This window comes from Podarcis cretensis (assembly GCF_951804945.1).
Source record: "Podarcis cretensis genome assembly, chromosome: 17".
Lineage (NCBI taxonomy): Eukaryota > Metazoa > Chordata > Lepidosauria > Squamata > Lacertidae > Podarcis > Podarcis cretensis.
The window spans coordinates 10,577,498-10,601,049 of NC_137187.1; the positions used below are offsets into that span (position 1 = coordinate 10,577,498).

Below are 23,552 nucleotides of genomic sequence, written 5' to 3' on the forward strand. Positions count from 1 at the left end.
TTATGGCACACTTATGGCAAGGAAGGGGAAAGGGCCTTACCAGATTTTGACTCTTGCTCCTCCCACCACCAGCATGTTGCCTTTGATGGGTTACCCCCAAAGGAACATGTCCATTGATGGAGCAAAGGTTTCCCATCCCCGCCTTACTCCATTCATCCAGTAAAAGCCGTTGCAGACTGGTGGAATAGCACCGTTACAGTAAACCTATTGCAAGAAGGTGTCATGTCCTTCTCTTCACCCAACAGAAGGCAAAAGTCCCGAAGCGGCGCCTGAGGGACCCTTCCCCAAAGAGAGACCTCGGTTGGTGGAGGAAAGGGATGACAGCGAACCTTCCGACGAGGAATTTGCTGCCTTTCCCAGTGAGGTCAGACCAGTTGAGGAAATGGTGAAACACGTCCTGGAAAAAGACGATGGTGAGCCGCTGTTTGAAGCTGATTTTGACACTCCCACTGGTCAGCTGGAAGAGACTCCCACAGAAGACAGTGTTGACTTGCTTGGGCTGGATTCAGACGCTCCCCCAGAGCTGCTGCAGCTTCCTTCGGAGATGAAGAGCTCCTCCAGCAATGCAGACTTGCTGAGCGAACTGTTTGTTGGCGGTGCCCCGGAGAGTTCGGAAGACTCTACCGCGGACCTTCTAGGAGGAGGAGCAGAATTCTTCTTTGGTGGCCAACCACAGCCCTCTACGCACTCCCACCAGAGTAGTGCCCCCTCGACAGGAGCCACCTCTTCTTCCGCAGGTACATAACTGGGGCTTTCCTTTCATTGGAATTCAGATCAGCAGTTGGATCCACTGCCATCCTAGAAGTGTACACAATAAGTCCGCAGACACGGACTGTTGAGAACTGTAGAGCACGTCTACTTTCATTTTTAGATAGGTTTCCAGATGGCTCTGGCGGGTTTCCGGCTGGCACTCTTGTCAAAGCCCTGGAGCTGAGCTCTGGAACATTTGAATGGCTCGTGCTTCCATCAACTCTGGCTGGTGACCCAGCTGCGCCTCTTTCTCATCAGGGATAGCCTAGCTTGTGTCATCTATGCTCTGGTAATCTCTAGGTTAGATTACTACAATGCTTTCATTACACGTGGAGTTGCCTCTGAAGATGGTTTGGAAACTTCAGATGGTGCAAAATCCTGTGTCTGGGTTTCTCTTTGAGGCAAGACAGTTTGAGCATATTACACTGTTCTTGGCCCGGCTGCAGTGGCTGCCAGTTAGTTTCCAGGCCCAATTCAAAGTGCTGGTTTTGACCTATAAAGCCTTAAACAGCTCAGAACTGCAAACTACGTCTCTCCATATGAACCTGCCCGGACCCTGAGATCATCCTCTGAGGCCCTTCTTCATGTGCCTCCTCCGCGAGAGGTCCAGAGGGTGGCAGCATGAGAGTGGGCCTTTTCTGCAGTGGCTTCCCACTTGTGAAATGCTTTCCCCCTTCAATTATCTATTTTTAGGTGCCAGACAAAAACATTCCTCTTCAACCAGGCCTTTGGCTGACTAAAATCCTATACCACTTTTAAAGATATTTGTGGGGGGGGGGGGGAGAGGATTATTGGTTTGTGGGGTTTTTTGGTTCTTGTTTTTATCATGTCCTTTGTGTTTTTTTATATTGTATTTTTATGTTCTGAACTGCCCTGGATAAAGGGCAGTATACACATTTAATTAATAATGATAATAATAATCTTGCAGATGCCATGATCTGCCTCCAAAGGAGAAGGGCGAATTACAGAATCGAGGCAATCTCACGTGCCAGTAAACCACAGCGCAGTCTGATTCAGCTGTTGCCTTCTTCACAGAGTAATGTGCATTGGGGGAGGTGCTTCCTCCCGTAGGAAACATAGAAAGAGCCTTCTGGATCAGGCCAGTCAGAGCCTGCCTGCCCATGAGGCAGGATGAGGCGGCAGTCATCTCAAGCAGTACCCCAAAGGGTGCTGGTCTCCCTATAGTCTCCCTGGCCTTAAGGAGTTTGCCCCCTCAATGGGGAGCAGCAGAATGTTTTGCTCAGGTGCCAAAACCCCTCAGGAAGCCCCTGAGGCCAGTGGTCAAGTCTCATCCAGCATCCTCTTCTCAAAGTGGCCAACCAGCTCCTCTGGGAAAGCCCACAAAGTAGGACCTGAGTGCAAAAGCAATTTCCAGCAATTAGTATTTAGAAGCAGATTGTGTCAGACAGTAGAGCATACCAGTTAGATGTATAAGCCCCACTGGTAGTCTTTTCCTCTCATTTCTTCAATGAAGATTAAAAAGTTACAAATCAGAACTTTGCAGCAGAATGTCTCTTAGCTGGCCGTAGTGTAAAATGAGTACAAAATCAGCATACACTTTTTGCTAGGCAGTCTCTCCGGTGGAGTTAAATAATTTGTTTGGGACTGGCCACACTTCCAGAGGCTCCCAGTGAGCTGTGACTTGCAGTTTGGCTGTTGGCCATCTAATAAGCCAATCTGCTTTCTGGATTCTGAATGATTCCTTGAAACAAGAAGCATCCACTAGGATTAAATGCCTAGAGCAGGCATGGTCAAACTTGGCCCTCCAGATGTTTTGGGACTACAGTTCCCATCATCCCTGACCACTGGTCCTGTTAGCTAGGGATGATGGGATTTGTAGTCTCAAAACATCTGGAGGGTTGAGTTTGGTCATGCCTGGTGTAGAGGTTGTGCGCTGGGAGAAAGCGGGAGGAATGGACCCCCTAGTTTAGAATAGTTTGTCTTCGTGTGGAATTTAATAAGTGGTGTATTCTGTTCAAGAGGCCATTTACTTTTTAAAAAAGTTTAAGCACATTTGGTAGAGCATGAGACTCTTAATCTCAGAGTCGTGGGTTTGAGCCCCATGCTGGGCAAAAAGATTCCTGCATTGCAGGGGGGCGGGGGGGGGGAGATTTGAACTCGATGACTTTCATGGTCCCTTCCAGCTCTGTGATTCTGTGATCATCATAAACGTTAATTATTGGGTCTTCCAATTGCTGGAAATGGAGTTGTAACATTGAAATATTTCCTTAACACTAGGGCGTGGAGGCAGGTTGTGGAAGGCAAGAGCAGCATGGTTTTGTCATATGACCACTCCCAGAGGAGGACCAAAAAAACCCGCTTTGGGGAAGCGTCTTGTTCCATTGCTTGTTAATATACATCTTGACGTCGCAGGAGAGAGCAACAGTGCTGTGATTGTTTCAAGTGCTTCCAGATAGGAGATTGCACGCGGAGCCTCAGCTGGCTCTGAGAATTCGCTGGCTCATTATTGAATTCCTGTTGAAGCGTGATCAAAACTAGCGGTGCCAGGGGCGGTAGCTTTAACTACCTGCTTGCATCGGAAATAAAGAGCTGGTGCGATGGGGAGGTGTTCCCTAAAACGGGCAGATTCCTTTTCTGTGGTCGCATTCAAAATGGACTCAGTTGAGCTCTAGCTTCGACGGGTGGGTGTGTCAGAACCGGCCGGGCTCTAAAAGCATCTTGGCCTGTGAATACAGCCCTGTGGCAAGGTAAGAGTGTCAGCCAGGCTCCCTGCTGGCCATTGCTTGCCACTCCCTGCTAACTATAAATACTGTCCTCTGAGCAGCTCCAATTAGCTGCTGCTTGACAGTGCTCAGTGAAAGACCTTCCGGCTGGAGACTGCCTTTTCGGCATCCTTCCGTTTATTTCACAGCCTTTGCAGTCACTGCTCTTAAAAAAAAAATTTAAAAGGAAAGGGAAAAAAAGATCAGCAATGCCTTCCATTGTGCAGACTGGTACAGTATGGCTTTTTAAATGTTCCTATTAGGGGTAGCAAGTCCACTTGGGTAACTGTTTCTGCTAGGGGAATCTGCCAGCTTGAAAAACTTTCCACTAACTTCAGTTTGCAACTTGATTTGCTTTGGTGGAATTGTTACTGGGCTTGCGTGGTTGACTTGACGTCGTAGGGTTTGCTTTGTTTTTTCTTTATAGGGAGAAAAAGGGGGACTTTAGAGGCAGCAGATCGTCGTTCTTCTTGTTGGTGATTGGCAGAAATCCTTGTGTTGTGCAATAGCGTCTAAACCCCAGTGACGGGTGGGTGGCAGAGGGCAGAGTTGTGCTAGTGTGCTTGGAAGCAAGATACCCTAAATAGTTTTGTGTGCCGCCTTCTCATATTGCCCATCCTCACCAGAGAATCACTTCTTCTTTTTCATCGGATGTCTTGGAAGCATCTCAAGTAATACCAATAATGCTGTGTTTTGTCTCCAGCTGACCCGTTTGACCCATTCACAGTCTCCTCGGGTTCTGACAATCCGACTCTTACTGGCCCCGATCTATTTGGTGACTTCCTTAGTCCGAATGAACCAACCGCACCTGGTACATTTCCTTCCACACACAGCGCACCACCACCTTCCTCTAGCACAGACTTCCTTAATTTAGGTAAGTGCATGTTTCATGTGCCTTCCTCACTCCCCCTCTTCCCCCGACAGCCACATAGCCTGTTGAGTGACATGCTCCACTCAGATTAGTCAAGGTGGATTAATGTCTAACGGATCGACTTGGTGGTGTTGCTATTTTAACAAGCTTTGTGTCGCAGGTGTATGTTTATCTTTTCCCCTGTAACATAGCTAAAGTTTTGCTAATTTACTTTTTTACAAGCTCCTTTTGCGTGAAGATAGTTGAAATTGGGTTCCCAGCACATCGTATTTCAAAATTATTAAACCCCCATAAGTATTCCCCCTGCCACTGTTCCCCAGCCAATATTCTGGGAGTTAACAATGTATGTTGCCATACAAACTGTCACACGCTTTGAGTTAGCATTAAGGCATGAAATTGACCACTAGTTGCAGAAGTTCATTTCAGCTTCTAGAATGATAGAACAAATCGGCTTGTTGATTTTCAACACTCTCTATGTGCTGGCATCCTTAACCATTTGTGTCTTGTAACAACATTTTGTACTGCCTGGCACTTATAGATTGCATATCCCTTTAACTAGGAGCTATTAATTTAACTACTATCTTCTGTATGGTGTAGGAAGTCTGATAGCACTTTTTTCAGTTTAAATAAAGCAAGCTAGAAGATAATGGCTCGGTCCCGACTAACAGCACAACCCCAACCATATCTACTCAGAAGTAAGGCCTATTGAATTCAGCAGGATTTACTCCCAGGAATTGGGATTACAGCCTAAATTAGTTTATTTCAATGAAATTTAAGTTCATCTTGAGAACTAGTGGTGGTAACTATTAATTGTTTGGCAAAACAGTTCCTTTAGGCCGGAAAAGGTAAAGGAGGTGGAGATACATAAATGCAGAGTTTTAGATCTCTGAAATCATAAAGGCAAACATAAATAACTATGCTGTAATATTAAAAAACAAATTGTCTGCAGACTTGTACCTGTTTGTATCCCATTTTGAATTCCTCTGACTGTCTTTTTTTCATTCTGATTAAAAAACAAACCTGAAGAATTGAATGCAGACACCTGTGGCAATTATGGCATAGGCACTTGGTTTTAATCAAATCAGCAAGAATGCTATGAATGCAGTGCGCTGTACACAGATCTGATCAAATGCCTGCTGCACACAGGAGGACTCTCATTTTCTTCTGTGCTAAGAAAATGCATTTCCTCCCAGCTCATTTAAGGAAAGTGGAGAAAACTGCAAGTTGGAGCCACTGGGCCGACTTTGCAATTGCTTTTTACTATACGCATGTGTGTTTCCACCATAGGCACAGGGAAATGAGAGATTAGGTCGCAGCTATTTCCCCCCTTTTCCTTACTGATTTATTAGAATCCTGTTGTGTGCGAAAATGATGTGGGATAGTGTCTCTGTGTTGGAGCACAACATCAATGCCACTCAACACAAAAAAAGCCCTAGCTGAAGGCTTGCATGTGTGGGTGTTAACAGGATGTGTAAAATAACCCTGATCTCCTACTTGTGACAACTCTGAACTCTTAGAAGAAGTACGCACACATTTGTTGTTCAGGCTTCTCTCCTGATTAAACCTAAAAATAGCTGCTTGTGGAATCAGGAAGAGATCTCTCTGCCGACTTAATGGCACACAAATAGCATCCGCTTTTGTACCTTAGATAAAGATGCACAGAGGCTTTCTAAAATTATCAGCTGTGGGTCACTGAATGAGATTTGCTGGCACGTTGGCCAGTGACCTCTGTGGTTGTCGTGAGCATCGTTGGGATCATGCTTAGGTTGACAGGCGCCGACACAGGAAGAGGAAGAAATTGGGGAGGGGTGGGAAACCTGGCTTTGAGGAGGAGAAGATCTCCTCCTTCCTCCTTCTGTCACTTTGGAAGCAGGAGTAGGGATGCCAGCTCTCCTCCCCACAACCTCCTTGTGGAGACTTGAGGCTGGGGAGCTTTGATCAACCGAATGAGGAAGCTGGAGCAGCTTTGGTCGAGGGCAGTGCCGGATTTACCTACAGTGGTACCTCGGGTTAAGAACTTAATTTGTTCTGTAGGTCCGTTCTTAACCTGAAACTGTTCTTAACCTGAGGTACCACTTTAGCTAATGGAGCCTCCCGCTGCCGCCGCGTGATTTCTGTTCTCATCCTGAGGTAAAGTTCTTAACCTGAGGTACTATTTCTGGGTTAGCGGAGTCTGTAACCTGAAGAGTCTGTAACCCAAGGTACCACTGTATATATAAGCTAAACAAGCTATAGCTTAGGGCCCCACTCTCTTGGGGGCCCCCAAAAAAAATTAAAGGGAAAAACCCTGGATGTACATTTCCAAAATATAAGATAAAAAAACCTACATACAACAACAGTGTTTTGTGTTGTTTAGGCTCCCCTTTGTTATGTGCAAATGGCTTTAGATACCTATTCGGTCCATAACTTACCATATAGCATATAAAAAGGTAAAGGTACCCCTGCCCGTATGGGCCAGTCTTGACAGACTCTGGGGTTGTGCGCCCATCTCACTTAAGAGGCCAGGGGCCAGCGCTGTCCGGAGACACTTCCGGGTCACGTGGCCAGCGTGACATCGCTGCTCTGGCCAGAGCCAGAGCCGCACACGGAAACGCCGTTTACCTTCCCGCTGGTAAGCGGTCCCTATTTATCTACTTGCACCCGGAGGTGCTTTCGAACTGCTAGGTTGGCAGGCGCTGGGACCGAGCAGCGGGAGCGCACCCCGCCGCAGGGATTCGAACCGCCGACCTTTCGATCGGCAAGTCCTAGGTGCTGAGGCTTTAACCCACAGCGCCACCTGCGTCCCCATATAGCATATATTCAACACAAAAAAAAGTGACAATTTGTTGTCGACAAAGGACAGCTGGACATATAAAGGGCCCCATTACCTTCAGTAGCTTAGGGCCTCATCAAACCTAAATCCAGCCCTGGTCCAGGGTGCAGCCTTGTTGCGTAAAACCAGATGTCACCTTTGCAGACGGGAGAAGACCCAGCCATTACAAAAGAGTGCACACTTGCAACCTCAACATTCCCGCAAGGCGTGAGAAACTTGAGAGGGACCGCCCCTTTTCAACTTCGAAAGCTTGGAGCAGGGACTTGTTGGGACATAGGTTGCTTCTCTCTGGTTTTGAACTTAACAACAACAACAACAACAACAATTTATTATTTGTAAACCACCCCCCCCCAATCTGACTGCCACTCTGGGCAGCTTCCAACATATATAAAAACATGTTGTTGTTGTTTAGTCGTTTAGTCGTGTCCGACTCTTCGTGACCCCATGGACCAGAGAACGCCAGGCACTCCTGTCCTCCACTGCCCCCCGCAGCTTGGTCAGACTCATGCTGGTAACCTCGAAAACACTATCCAACCATCTCGTCCTCTGTCGCCCCCTTCTCCTTGCGCCCTCCATCTTTCCCAACATCAGGGTCTTCTCCAGGGAGTCTTCTCTTCTCATGAGGTGGCCAAAGTACTGGAGCCTCAGCTTCACAATCTGTCCTTCCAGGCTGCCTTCAGATGTCTTACCAGCGAGAAGGCCTCAAGGGCACAGCATTGGCAGTCCCTGAGCTAGATGGGCAAATTGTTTCATTTGACGTAAGCCGGGTTTCTGTTTCATGGGCCATTCTGACAGGACCAAGGCAATGCATGAATTAAGCAAACTTAAAAAGCAATCACTGAAGCGGTCATCTATTCATGCCTCAGTGTACCATCCCAGCACAAGTTATCTCCTTGGCTGATTGTGAAACCAAGGTTTTCACATTGTCAAGTTGCTCTTATGATCTTGTTTCAAGACTTACATGTTTTCCATTACCAGCTTCTGAAAATAACTTACTGTGGTTTTCTGTGAAATTGTTCTGGCGACTGTTTTTGTTTAGTCTGTTTGGCGTTGTTGTATTATGATTTACTAGTACTGTTGTCCTTTTTAATCACAAAAGATGTGATTAATAAGAGTTGCAATGTGAAGTGTTATAATGTAATAATGAAGTGTTATAATGCAATGTGAAGCGTTATAATGGAAATTCTCATTGACTGGGCAATGCATGAAATCCCTAAACTGAATTAGCATTTCTTTGAAACCATTTGGAGACTTATACATATTGCCCAGTCTACAAGATTCTCTGCATATGCTGTCAAGTGCATGCACATTCTCTGTTGTGTTGGCCTACATGCATACTGAATGGTCATGTACAGAATTCTGCTTATGCACATTCCCCATTCATATCTTATTAACTAATACATCTACAGTTGCCTTATGTTGAGACAGACCCTTATTCCATCTACCTCACTATTGTCTTTTCCAAGGTTGGAACAGTCCCAGACTTCTCAGTGTTGCCTTCTCTAGAAAGACTGGCCACCAAATTTGTGGTGCTGCATAAGAGATACTAAAGTGGTGAATGCAAGGAGACAAATCTTAAATGGAACCACCATGCCTCTTCTAGATGGCGGTGGCTGGATTGCGAAGCGATAGTATGTGTATCAGACTTAGACAGGCTTAAATCTTATGTCATGCTGAACCTGTGTCTTCCTCCTCAGGACGTCCTGGTTGTCGTCTTTAATTAGAGAATTAAAAGATCTTCTGAGCACAGTTGTCTTAAGGCTTTGCTGGAGATCTGTTAGTACGGCAGCGACAGAGATTTCTGTTATTGGGGCTTATATCATAAATGCAATGCTCAGTGTCTTTTCTTTTCTTTTCTTTTTTAATTACTTTTTTATTCAAAATTAAAACAAAACATATTATCCAGAAACATGTCATCCTTATTTTCCCCCATTTTCCCTCCCTCCCCCTCCCTCCCCCCACAGAACCCACCCACCCCCACCCCCCGACTTCCCTCAATTCCAGTCTTTGATTTCTCTAAAAATGCTGTTTTCTGCATGTTGCACAGTTGCATAGATCCTCAAACTATTTAGCTGATAATTATAAATAAAAAGTTTGTGAATGTTTATTCAAAACCAGCCAAGGAGTCCAGTTCGCTTTGTTGCGTCTTCAAATACTTTGTAAAGGGTTCCCATTCATCTTTAAAGTCACAGTTATCCTTGTCCTGTAGCTTATATGTCAGTTTTGCCAGTTCTGCATAGTCCATCAATTTTTCTTGCCATGATTATTTAGTTGGGGTTTCTTCAGTCTTCCATCCTTGTGCTATTAAAACTCTTGCGGCTGTTGTCGCATACATGAAGATGTTTTTCAGCTTTTTTTGGCAGATCTTTCCCTACAGTCCCTAATAAAAATGCTTCAGGTTTTTAAACAAATGTTAAATGGAACATTTTCTTCAATTTGTTATATATTATTTCCCAAATTTTTAAAATTACCTTACAATCCCACCATATATGATAAAATGTCCCCTCCTTTTCTTTACACTTCCAACATATATTTGAACTAGTTTTGTACATTTTCCCTAACTGCACTGGTGTTATGTACCATCTGTACATCATCTTCATGTAATTCTCCTTCAATAGGGAACAATCTGTAAATTCTAAATCAGTTAATCATCACTTCTCGGCCTTTTGGCTAAGATCAAGTGGAGTCTTTTCTTAAATAATCTCTGTACACATACCCATTTTAACAGTGAACAGTAGTTGTGATATCCGTGCCCTAAATAAATACTTGACATAAGCTTAATAAGTTTTGGGTGCAAGTTACTAAACGTTTCATCATGAGCAGGAGTAAGCAACATGTGGAACTGTGTTCTGCAAAGCCTGATGTTTGCCCACCTTGCCCAGTGTTCGAAATTAGCCAGGTGCCAGGCACATTTTGTACCTTGCGACCAAGTGAGGATTCATGGATGCCAGGATGGTGCCTGACATCTCCGCCATCTGGAGGTGCATGTCTTGGGATCATTGGCTCTGGACTGTTTTCACACACAAATGCCCCATCCTGTGGAATTCTATCAGTTCTATTTTATTTGCACAGTTGGAATGGATTTCAGGAGCCAAAATGCTTTTTCTGTGCAGCCTGAGCAATTGCCATTAAGAAAAAGAGATTGGAATAGGCCGATATATATGTGGACTGTCCCTAGATAAGGTGACTGTTAAGTTCTCAAAGCTCTTCACCTAGCTCAAGGTTATCATCTGAACTATCCAGGTGTTTAACTGAGAATCAATCAGTCAGTCCATCATTTGAAAAAGAGCCATCTTACCCAGAATGGCAACTAGACATTCCATTTTGGTGACTGCAGCCTTGCTTTAAGGAGCCATTTGGCCCTTAGCTTATATACCTGAGTTTCTATAACTGCCCCTGCTATAAAGCAGGTTAAAACTGCTTGAAAGCCTTCTACCTGAGATGCCTCCCTCCTTGGCTTCAGGCAACTCTAACTTTTAGTGGTTAAGTGCTACTCTTGTGATCACTTTAGGACTCAATGTAATCTTTAGTCGCCAGCAGAGAAGGGACCGCAGCATATTGGTGGCGCATCTGCCTTGCATGCTGAAGTTTCCAGGTTCAATCTCTGGTGTCTGCAGTTCCTGCCTGAAACTAGAGCCACCACCAGTCAGTCTAGACAGTACTGAGCTTCATGGACCAAAGCTCTGACTTCCTATGTTAAGCACAGTCTCCTGTAGTGGCATGGATAAGGTAAAGGTAAAGGGACCCCTGACCATTAGGTCCAGTCGTGACTGACTCTGGGGTTGCGGCGCTCATCTCGCTTTATTGGCTGAGGGAGCCGGCGTACAGCTTCCGGGTCATGTGGCCAGCATGACTAAGCCGCTTCTGGCGAACCAGAGCAGTGCACGGAAATGCCGTTTACCTTCCTGCCGGAGTGGTACCTATTTATCTACTTGCACTTTGACATGCTTTTGAACTGCTAGGTTGGCAGGAGCAGAGACCGAGCAATGGGAGCTCACCCCGCTGCGGGGATTCGAACCGCCGACCTTCTTATCGGCAAGTCCTAGGCTCTGTGGTTTAACCCACAGCACCACCCGCATAAGCTCCTTGCTTATTAGAGCTGTGACACTCTAGCCTGTGTCTTGGTTGTCCAGAGAGAACTTTTAGCTGGACACAGAGCAACAAGACCTCAGGGACACCTGCTTAGCTACACCAATGACCTGTGTTAATAGCTTTCATTTCTTGGAATGATAGAGATGAGCAGGGAAGGGGAAGTTTGTTAGTTATGGGATATAGATCTATAGCCCTGTAGGCTATGGTTTCGTGCTTCTGTATCAGATGAATGTCCAGTAAATAATTTTAGAACGGAGCCACAATCAACGTACCGATTTGACTCATACTATTTTGAGTGCAGCTATAGACTCAGCTGCAGCTGCAATTTAATTATTTGAAAAGTGCAACAAATTATTTTGATTAGGTGATCATGGATGGTAGCTGAAATTTGGTTAAATATTTTGCATTGCAAAGCAAATCTTTTGTAGGTGAGCCTTTTTTAAATTAAAAAAATAGTAAGCATATGTTAACATTAACGGCTAGTCTGTTTTCAGCTGGGTGGAAGCTACTATAGCTTATAGTTCTGTTTCCATACTACCAGATTCTGGAGAAGAATAAATATCTTGGCTGTACGTAATCTCCTTGAGTTATATGACAAAATGTTTGTGCTAGGATGGCCGGTTTACAGTTCATCTTGCATTTCATATCGCAATATAAGATCCTTTTGAGCTGGATCAGTTCAAACCTTCATCTAGTCCAGGGTTTTCCAAACTTGGGTCTCCAGCTGTTTTTGGACTACAAGTCCCACCATCCCCAGCTGGCAGGACCAGTGGTCAGGGATGATGGGAACTGTAGTCCAAAAACAGCAAGAGACCCAAGTTTGGGAAACCCTGGTCTAGACAAATGGTGGACAACCACATTTCTTCCAGGTTTTAGAGCTTATTGGTTATTCAGTGACATATTGCTTCTCTGCAGACAGGGTCTCTTTGGGTTCTATGGCCAAATAGCTGTTCACAGACAAATTGATGGAGAAGTTTGTTTTTAGTCATCTAAGCTAGTGGTGGGGTTCTTCACCTTGAAGTACAGTGGTAGCTTGGTTCTCAAACTTAATCCGTGCTGGAAGTCCGCTCCAAAACCAAAGCATTCCAAAACCAAGGCACGCTTTCCCATAGAAAGTAATGCAAAATGGATTAATCCGTTCCAGACTTTTAAAAACAACCCCTAAAAAACAGCAGTTTAACATGAATTTTACTATCTTATGAGACCACTGATCCATAAAATGAAAGCAATAAACAATGCACTCCAGTCACACAATCAATCAGTCGGTAGCTGAACTGGGTTCCACACAGTCACAAAAACAAAACAAAAGAGCCACAAAAATGCAAAATAAATAGCCAAAACAGACAGACCTCAATGTAACACTTGAAACCGAAGTGTGGCACTCAAATCAGAAGCGTAACACTCAAAAAGGAGCATGTTGGGCTTCCAAAAAAAGTTCGCAAACCAGAACACTTACTTCCAGGTTTGCAGTGTTTGGGTTCCACTGTACTGAATTGCATAAGTTAAGTTACACATGTGAAGAAGAGCTGTATTTTGTCTGCTCTGAAGCTGTTGCCAAGCCATTTGGGTGACCCCAAGTTGTTGTTTATAATGTCATAAAAAGAGCTCTGCTGGAACAGTGTGTGTGTGTGTGTGTGTGTTAACAAACTCTAATTGATTTCTAAGAGATATTTTTTTAAAAATAAAATAATCCAGTATAATTGCTACATTTGAATCTGTATTCCTTGTTAAGATTATGCAGCGTTACCCGCCTGCTTTTACCTTATCCCTGAATTTTGGTTTGCATCCCTCTAGGGAATTTGACACCAGACCCACCTAAAATGGCTTCCTCCGCAAGCCAGCCTGACCTTCTAGGCGGCTGGGATTCCTGGGCAGATGCCCCGGCAATTAGCACTGCAGCGCCCGCACCACCGAAGAAGTCCACTTTGGAAGGTATCGTGCAAGGGAGTCGCTTCCTTTTATTTGGCAGCTGGCGGTATACGCAGAGCTACCGAAACATTGTGTGTATGTGAAACACTTGGTCACGTAATAGTCTTGGATTTTTATCAAATAACATAGGAAGCTGCCTTATACCGAGCCCATTACATAGAGTAGCAGCGGTTGTCAGACAGGAGTCTCTCCCACCTCACAATGGAGATTGAACCTGAGGCCTTCTGCATGTAAGGCAGATTATTATTATTATTATTATTATTACTACTACTGTTATTTATTCAATTTATATTCCCCCCCTTTATCAAATGTTCCCAAGGCGGTATACAACGTTAAAAACACATTGCAGAACATCAGTGATAGAAATGTAAAATAAGCATAATAAAAAGCATACTGACAGACAGCGTAATAACTGTGTTAGCAATGCAGCTTTCCCTGCCTTATTTCTTCTAAAGCATTAACTGAATGTTGACGGCATACGCAACATTTTTTTTTAGCTTTTTTAGCAGTCATATTCACCTGGGACTGGAACAATATAAAAGGAGATTGTTTTAGGTGAGTGTGTGATTCGATGTAAAAAGCACACAGATAACAATTAACACCAAAATGTAAACTTTCTTGATAAAGATTAGAGCAGGCAAGATCAAAATTCACAAGCCCCTCTGCATTGTTAAACAAAAAGCCATATATATGTATGTATGTATGTATGTATGTATGTATATACACACATATACATATACATATACATATACATATACATATACATATACATATACATATACATATACAGATCATAGCATGCAAAAGTGTCAGTCGTAAGGAATGAACAGAAGCATATTTCATCCATTGATTGAGAAGAATGCTGAATAGTGTGGCATAGCAGTATTTGCAGCCACCCATGTGATATTTTGCAGAGCGTAATAATTGTGTCTTATTACATAGGCCCGGCTTTTACGACAGGAGGACCCACAAATGCCACTTCAGGCCTTTCATTCAGTCAAGCAAAATCACAGAACTTTGACCCTTTTGCTGACCTTGCTAACCTGAGAACCGGCCTTCCAGGTAAGTGTTTAAGTGACCAGTAAAAGGAAGAAAAGAGTTCCAGTAGAGTGTGTTTATCCTGTACATTCAGAGTGGAGAATGTAGTTAAAATGCTGGAGCGGGTCTGTAAAATAAAAATGTAGTCATTTCGCTACAAGAGTCCTTGCTTACTTTGTTTGGTGTTTGGTTTTTGTTCAGTTTACATGGGCATCTCTGCAGGATACCCCTCTGTGCTGTGGGGCTTTCCCTCTCATTGCTCCTCAAACCAGCCATTCAGAGAACGTGTTCAGATCTGAGTGTTAGCTGTCACGTTTGGTGCTTGTAGGCTTTTTGTACAAGGCCACCAAAGCCCTTGAAACTTCTGAAGTTTTTAGTTCGTGCCGTTTTTAAAGGTAAAGGTAAAGGGACCCCTGACCATTAGGTCCAGTCATGACCGACTCCGGGGTTGCGGTGCGCATCTCGCTTTATTGGCCGAGGGAGCCGGCGTGCAGCTTCTGGGTCATGTGGCCAGCATGACTAAGCTGCTTCTGGCGAACCAGAGCAGCACACAGAAACGCCGTTTACCTTCCCGCCAGAGCGGTACCTATTTATCTACTTGCACTTTGACATGCTTTCGAACTGCTAGGTTGGCAGGAGCAGGGATCGAGCAACGGGAGCTCACTCCATCACGGGGATTCGAACCGCCGACCTTCTGATTGGCAAGTCCTATTCTCTGTGGTTTAACCCACAGCGCCACCCGTGAATCTGAGAGATCTAGGCAGAAAGCTGAAACCAAGCAGCATCATGCCATAAGATTTGCATCCTGGCATCTGAATTTGGTTGCTTGTAAAGAAGTTATGACTATCTTTGGGAAGTAATGCTGGGGAGCGGGGATCCATTCAGGAACCACTACATGACTAGCTACAAGGCAAGGTTGGGGAACTTGCAGCCTTCCAAATATTTTTGGGCTTCATAGAATCATAGAGTTGGAAGAGACCACAAGGGCCATCGAGTCCAACCCCCTGCCAAGCAGGAAACACCATCAGAGCACTCCTGACATATGGTTGTCAAGCCTCAGGAGTTGTCAGTTCCCACAGTCAATGCTGAGGGATGATGGGAGTTGTAGTCCCACGTTGCGAGGACCACAGGCTCCCCATCCTTGCCACAGAAGATGCTGGCATGCTTGTTTTCATAGGTTTAAACCTAATGGAATATCTTTTAAAATTAAAATGCAAAACCCTGGTCCTTGCTTTCCAGGGGCTTCCAGTGGCGGATTCTCAACCGGCAGTTTTGCTCCAAAGTCCACTCCCTCTCAGAAAGCAGGGAACCAATGGCAGGCAAGCAAAACTCAACCTGCTAGCACATCATGGCAACCCCAGGCACAGCCAAAGGCGCCAGAACAAGCTAAGCCGAGCGCGCAGCCGAAAGCCAACTACACTGTGAATTTCAGTGTCATTGGAGGACGAGAAGAGAGAGGCATCAGGGCACCTGGCTTTGGTATGTTCCTCTACCCGATGATGATGATTTTTTGCATATATTAGTTGCTTGGCATACAAGAGTCTCCAAGTGACGTACAAAATCTGAAGTGTGGCACAGTGCATGACAACAGAAGCCATACAATAGCCTAGATAGCAAACCCAAATTAAACAGCAGCAAAAATATACCATCAGTGCGCAGCAAAATCATCATAATCCATGATACACCTTGGAGAAAAGATAATTTTTTTAATCTATTTTTTTATCGCTGCATTGGTCTGTAAAGCCCCTTTGCAGAAGATTACATTTGCTTCTGAGTAACAGTGCGATCCCACACTTTCCCAGGTGATAGGGTTTGGATGAAATTTAAGCATGATGCATGTGGCTTCTTGTACATATATATGATATAAGACTTTTCACTTCTGTGTCACTTACCAGTGAACTGGGAGCCTAATCCTTTTTATCTCATTTGCTAGGACAAAAACCCAAAGTTTCAGAAAACGATTTTGAGGATCTTTTGTCGAATCAAGGGTTTGCAGCTAAAACCGACAGAAAAGGACCAAAGACCATTGCTGAGATGAGAAAGCAAGAAATGTCTAAAGATATGGACCCTCTGAAACTAAAGGTTGGCTGTTCTTATACTGAATAGTTCTCATCCTTCAACTTCTGGTGTTTGGAAAAGCAGCGGTGTGCCATCTATGTGGGGGAAGTTGAAGCATAAATGTGGAGGAGGGCAGTCCCTAGATGATACATGGCTGTTGGTTGATAGGGGAAATTGGGGGGGCAGGCCCTCTCAGAAGCCCCTAGCCCATGATAAAAATAAAAAAAATGAGGATCTGTGAAAACAAAATAAGGCACCAAACAAGAGTGGGGGTGTTTATATAATTAGCTGACCAGAGAGGTTTCGGTCTAGCCTTGTGCCATCAGAACTGGCATACTTTTTATTAATATTTGTGAAAATTGTAAATTCTTTAATGCAACAAAATACATTAACACGTAACAACAACAACAACAACAACAACAACAACAACAACAACAATAATGTGCCTTTTACCAAGTCATGCATTTGACTTGCCTAATTTTGCAGCTGTAAGCCAAGTGTGCATGTCACGTTTTGGTCTGGTGCGCATAAAAGCGAGTTGCAAAGTTTATCAAATGCCAAGTGGCTAAAACTTGTGGCCTCTTTTGAGCTTGGGATGCAAATCAAATGAGCCTCCTGGATTTGGCCCTAAGTGGGGCTGTGGCTCACTGGCAGAGCACACGTGCTTAGCTTTCAGAAGGTCCCTGGCATCTCCCGTTAAAAAGAGCTTTTTAAAAGGTCTTTAAAAGACCTTAAGGTGCGAAAGACACCTTACAGTGGGAGAGAGAGCATCTGTACTGGACCTGGTGAAGCAGTGGTCTGGAGGCATATCACTCAGCTTGAGAAGTTCAGAGTTTTCCACAACTTGGGTTTGAGTTTGATGCAACAAGCAAGATGATACAGAACGGGGATGTACAAGATCTCCTGTCCTTTAGGGAGTAGTAGGACTGATAGAAGATGCATGCATGTACATACACACATAATTTCACCCCCATACACACCCAGAGCTGCTGCTAGAGAGGGCTTCTTCATTTGTGCTTTATTGAGGGTTTTCTTTAGGGGAAGAGACAGAAAATTACCATATTTTTCACTCCATAAGACACACTTTTCCCCTCCTAAAAAGTAAGGGGAAATGTGTGTGCATCTTATGGAGCAAATGCAGGGGGGAGGCAGGCAGGAAAAGCCCCCAAGAGCCACACACAAGCTCCTCGGCTCTTGCGGGCTTTTCCCCAGGAGGGAGAAGGGACTGACGCCGCCAGTCAGTCCCTTCTCCCTCCTCGTAGAAAAGCCCACAGGAGCCACACGCTCCTTAAAGGGTGTGCGGCTCCTGTGGGCCTTTGCGGGGGTATTACCATAGCCGCGTGCAACCCCTCTGGCCGGGAGAGGCTGCACGCGGCTAAAGAAGAAGCCGAGACAGTGAGTGGGATGGATCCCGCTTGCTGTCTTGGCTTCTTTGCTCTTTGGGGCTGGGGGGGGACACGGGCTTCGCCCGGCAGCCCCAGAAGCTCTGGGAGAAGCGGATTTTTTCCCCTTGATTTCCCCATCTAAAAACTAGGTGCGCCTTATGGTCCGGTACGGCTTATGGAGCAAAAAATACAGTTTGTGGCTGCATTCCTTTGCATGAATAGACCTCTCTCTTCTGTTGGAAGTGAACAGGTAGAGGAGTTTGAGATTGCCTGTTTGAGCCAAAGACCTATACTTCTTGTTCATTTCATTTCACTTTTAATTTGTTCACTGCCTTTCTATATTTTACTATACGCAAGGCAGTTTACAAGCCGAAGAAACAACAAAGATCACACACCTTATAACAATCTGATGCGATACAGAAATGTCATACTAAGAACATAACTTTAAACTATTTCTATCAGATAAAGTAGTATTCAGTAATCCATTAGAATACCGTGGTACACAATAAAATTAAATATCATCATGTAATATAAACTGAAATTCACTCTTAACCGTTACAATAAATAATTTCTAAACTAGAATCAAATCAAAATAACAGCAAGTCACCGTGCATAAAATAACACAATACATGTGTTTGAACTTCTCTCTCTCTCTCTCTCTCTCTCTCTCTCTTTCTCTCTCTAGATTCTAGATTGGATTGATGGAAAAGAGAGGAATATAAGAGCTTTATTATCTACTCTTCACACTGTGCTTTGGGAAGGCGAGACCAAATGGAAGCAGGTCGGCATGGCTGACCTGGTTACCCCAGATCAAGTCAAGAAATACTATAGGAAGGCAGTGCTTGTCGTACATCCAGATAAGGTACGTGCTTCTGGCAGATTTGACAAACTGCTAGTGCCAAATTACTGCTATATTCCTAAGGGTCAATTCCAGGTGCTGGGTGCTCCCTGCTCAAGCTGTGTAGCTCAGTTGCCTAGAGCGTGGTGCTGATAATGCCAAGGTCGCAGGTTCGATCCCCATAAGGGACAGCTGCATATTCCTTCAGTGCAGGGGGTTGGACGAGATGATCCTCAGGGTCCCTTCCAACTATTATGATTCTGTGAACCACTAGGTAGGTACTTCCTACCTAGAACAGCTCAACCAGAGCCTGTAGGAGGCATTGCAGAGGTCCAAAGAAATACAAAGAGAGCCAGTGTGGTGTAGTGGTTAAGAGTGGTAGACTCGTAATCTGGTGAACCGGGTTCGCGTCTCCGCTCCTCCACATGCAGCTGCTGGGTGACCTTGCGCTAGTCACACTTCTTTGAAGTCTCTCGGCCTCACTCACCTCACAGAGTGTTTGTGGGGGGGAGGAAGGGAAAGGAGAATGTTAGCCGCTTTGAGACTCCTTAGGGTAGTGATAAAGCGGGATATCAAATCCAAACTACTACTACTACTCTTCTTCTTCTTCTACACAATGGAACATACAGCACAGCAAACGTGTCAGGCCTTGAGCCAGTCATGGGTCTTAGAACTGGTGGCCAGAGGGATGCTAAATATGCTGCTGTTGCCATCTCTTAGCCAGAGCAGGGAACTGCAGGGAGATGGGCCATACCAGCAAGGAAGGCTCTGAGCTTGAGTAAGTTAGGTGCTTCCCTCCAACTCCTACAAGGGTATCCAGGTTACCTGCTTTCTGCTTGTGGAATGCTGCCCTCATGGAGCCTCATATGGCACCATAATTTCCGGTACTTGCCTGCAGACGCCAGACAAAAACATTTCCTTTCTGCCAGGCGTTTTGGCTTATAATTATCTGTGACTCCCTTCAGTGGGTGGGATATTTTGATCCTGCCTTTTTAAACATATGAATGATTTTTAGATTTTTATCTGATTAGATTTATACCAGTTTGAACATGTATTGTTTGTTGTTGTAAGTCATTTTGAGGGACTTTGTGCTAATAAGTTTAATAAATAGCAGCAACAATAGCTTCCTTAAATGCTGTGATCTAATAATGAGCATTTAGCAAGTGCAGTCTTTCCAGGAATTGCTTTTACCTTCTTTCTTTCTTTTTTTGGCACTGTCCATATCTGTTTCCTGTTCTCTGTAAGCAGCATAGAGGTTTCATTTGCCTCTCTGCAGTTTATGAAAAGTGGTATGTAACATTTTTTAAAAATAAATAAACTCAGAAATAGGAATTGGCCTCTGTGTGTGTAGCTTGTAACACACATGAGGCGGCCTTTGCACATCGTCCGTTATAGCTGGGCACAATTCCTGAATCCGCTGTGTGGCAGCACACTCAGCAGCTTACAGAAGCTTTGTAGATAAGCCCCTAACTTGGTTCCCCAGCTGTTGTTGGACTACAAATCCCATCATCCTTAGCTAGCAGGACCAGTGATCCCAAGGATGTTGGGAGTTGCAGTCCAGCAACAGCTGGGATGTCACAGAATTCTGCTCAGTATTGAACCAGAGCAGATTCCAATGTATAGTTAGCAGAGTAAAAACTTAAACACGTTGCAGGATTCCCAAAAAATAGACCAGAGGCAATTGTATTTCATCCAGCAAAGCTTTACTGCTGCTGAAGGCAAATGAGCAGAATAGTCACAAATCCAATACATTCAGGATTGACACTGTCCATAAAAAAATCCATTTGCAGCAGACTTAACTTAAACTTACAATAGCGTATAAGACTAAACCTTATATAGCATGCTATGTACAGAACACCACACCAGAAGTAAAGAGATAGAAAGAGAAAGTGAAACCCGGGCTCCTTCTGGCCTTTCTTTTATAGTCAGCATGACCTTGTCAGAAGAGATAGGAGAACCAGTTTAAGCCAGCTGTGCTCAGCTTCTCTGAAGGAATAACCCAAACATCATGAACCTTCTGCTTGTTTCTTTCACACAGAGAAGCTTCCAGAACCCTCTTGGATTAAGTAGAATAGGAAAGATCTCTACACATCAGATCAATACTTTCTACACTAAGAAATGCAAACTGACATGGGAAGCCAAGTTTGAGAAACTAAACATTACCAGCCTGCAAATAAATAAATATAAGCTTGCAAGGGGGCTTGTAGCAGCAGCTAGCTACATTCCTATGCTGGATTTAGAGGAGATTCCCCTTCTCCTGGCAGCCTGGCTTCTTGTTGTGCCGGGCACAAGAGAAGGACTGGAGAGCTCTGTTCCTCCTCCGCCAGCCTGCCTTGGAACTGCATGGCATTTCTGGTTGCCTATGGCGACAGTGCAAGTGCTTAAACATGAGGCTGGCATATTGTCTCCACAGCATCTCTACCTCATAGCAAGCAACAGCTTGAGCTGGTTAGATGAGGTGTGTTATTGTTTCCCTCTGTAATGTTGTTGTTTATTGAGTTTATATACTGCCCTATAAGGGAGGCGGGTGGCGCTGTGGGTTAAACCACAGAGCCTAGGACTTGCCAATCAGAAGGTCGGCGGTTCGAATCCCCGCGACGGGGTGAGCTCCCGTTGCTCGGTCCCTGCTCCTGTCCATCTAGCAGTTTGAAAGCACGTCAAAGTGCAAGTAGATAAATAGGTACCGCTCTGGCGGGAAGGTAAACAGCATTTCCGTGCGCTGCTCTGGTTCGCCAGAAGCGGCTTAGTCATGCTGACCACATAACCCGGAAGCTATATGCCAGCTCCCTTGGCCAGTAAAGCGAGATGAGCACCGCAACCCCAGAGTCGGCCACGACTGGACCTAATGGTTAGGGGTCCCTTTACCTTTATACTGCCCTGTACCTGGAGGTCTCAGGGCAGTTCTCAGAAAAAAAAATCACAACTTATATAATCAGAATAAAAACAACAACCCAATAACTACCCCCCCCCCCGCAAAGGAGCCACATTTTAAAAGGGCATAGGATGTCAAACAGATCAACCCAAGGCCTGGTTTAAAAGGAACGTTTTTGCCTGGCGCCTAAAGGTGCATAATGAAGGCACCAGGTGAACTTCCCTGGGGAGAGCATTCCACAGACAGGGAGCCACCGCAGAGAAGGCCCCTTCTCGTGTTGCCACACTCCAGACCTCTCAAGGAGGGAGGCACACGAAGGAGGGCCTCAGGGTCCAGGTAGGTTCATATGGGAAGAGGCGGTCCTTGAGGGAGGTATTGCGGTCCTGAGCTGTTCAAGGCTTTATAGGTCAAAACCAGCACTTTGAATTGGGCCTGGAAACTAATTGGTAACCAGTGCAGTGGGAACAGGAACAGGGTGTAATATGCTCAAACCATCTTGCTCCGATGAGCAACCTGGCCACTGAATTCTGCACCAGCTGAAGTTTCCGAACTGTCTTCAGTGGCAGCCCTTTTCTGGCGGGGTGGGGTGGGGTCTGCTTTCCTTTACTGCAGCTGTTACAGGCAACTGTCACTTGACTCGACTCTCAAGAATGTTCAGTTGGAGGTGGAAGGATTACATGGAGCCTTCCTGTTGGGATAGCTCACTCTGTAGCTCATTCTTGGGGTTGTGGGTTCGAGCCCCATGCTGGGCAACAGATTCCTGCCTTACAGTGGGTTGGACTAGATGACCCCCACGGTCCCTTCTTACTCTACAATTTCATGACTCTTTGATTCTAAGCCTAGCTAATGATGCAGAAGAGGCAGGCAATGTGTTTTGCTATCTTCCATGCCAAGACTTCTGACCAGACACTCCCAAGTCCGGGAAGGGGCGGTCTGTTCGTACATTTGCATCCTGGCTGCAGAATTGCTGTGTTGGCAGCAACACAGGATTCTTGCTCAGCTCATGTTTGGAGTGAAATCACCCACGTTTCTTGTAACTCCTGCTCTGTTTTGCTTCCTTGCAGGCCACAGGGCAACCTTATGAACAATACGCCAAAATGATCTTCATGGAACTGAGCGACGCGTGGTCAGAATTTGAAAACCAAGGATCAAAATCACTTTTCTAAGATGCTCCCTTTTTGAAAAGCGGGGGTGGATTTCAAAATGTATTTGCAGCAAAAACCGAATCTTCTGAGTGCTGTTATAGTGTCGCCTCCTTGGATCGAGGAGGGGAGGGGGGCAGGGAATGCTTCCCGGTTCTTGCACACTTTGAATCTATACACTCTCACAAACGGGGTGTGTCTTGTAGGACACAGCACACAGATGGCACTTTGGGTCCATCGACACTCGGAAAGTGGTGCCCTGAGAGTGGAAAGTTCCAAGCCATCTGAGAGAGGATTTGAACACACGTGTAATTTTAATGATGGCGGCTAGCGTGGGCAAGATTTTCTGTGGGAGGCATCATCCATTTCAAATCCCTTTTGTGTGTGTGTGTTTTTTGTGTTCCCTTCATTTGAGGAAACACCCAACCTCGATTTGCATTTCTCTTCCCCCCTCTATGTAGTCTTTATGATTTGTCTTGGTTGTTTTTTGTTTTTTCCCCTTTTTAAATTTACATGTTTGCCTTATTCAAAGTGCTTTAGTTTACCTTATCAGCTGTGAGTTTGCTCAGCATCTCTTTTCTGGTTTCTGTGCGAGGTGTACATTTTTCTTTGGTATTTCATGTAATCATTCCGGTAATCATTCTGTAAATAATTAAAACATTTTTTTCTGACAACACCTGCGTTCCTTACACTGCATCAACAGTAGCTTAGCCAAAACGGTCGCATTGGTGGGGAAGAAAAGACACGAATGAATCTTTGATGTGTTTGTGGTCCCCCCCCCCCCAAAAAAAAAATATGTAAAGATGGAAGCAGAGTTTGTCTTTAATTTAAGGATTGCATGGTCTTGTCTTATTTATTATGATCTCCTTTGAGACAAGACTGTTTAAATATTTATTCCAAAATGTTTGTTTGAAATTATATATATTTGCATTGTCTTCTGCTCTCCTTGATGGTATATGTGCCTTCTGTTGGCATAATTGAATTGTTAAGTTGGTTGGTTGACGCATATGCTGAGACTTGAAATGTGAGCCCAGTGGTTTCC

At 44.8% G+C, this 23,552-nt stretch overlaps 1 protein-coding gene across 3 annotated transcripts in view; it reads left to right on the forward strand.

Annotated features, from left to right (window-relative positions):
• Positions 1–23,290, forward strand: part of GAK (cyclin G associated kinase) — a 76,804-nt gene extending 53,514 nt beyond the window's left edge. Inside the window, exons 21-28 of one of the 3 annotated variants that reach the window (XM_079959161.1) lie at positions 246–737; positions 4,177–4,347; positions 13,043–13,180; positions 14,120–14,239; positions 15,455–15,694; positions 16,149–16,297; positions 18,344–18,520; positions 22,433–23,290. In XM_079959161.1, the coding sequence (XP_079815287.1) occupies positions 246–737; positions 4,177–4,347; positions 13,043–13,180; positions 14,120–14,239; positions 15,455–15,694; positions 16,149–16,297; positions 18,344–18,520; positions 22,433–22,534 (1,589 nt within the window). In that variant the 3' untranslated portion in view covers positions 22,535–23,290. The remainder of the gene's footprint in view (positions 1–245; positions 738–4,176; positions 4,348–13,042; positions 13,181–14,119; positions 14,240–15,454; positions 15,695–16,148; positions 16,298–18,343; positions 18,521–22,432) is intronic. The other 2 variants (XM_079959163.1, XM_079959162.1) reach the window with 2 other exon arrangements.
• Positions 23,291–23,552: the final 262 nt, after the last annotated feature.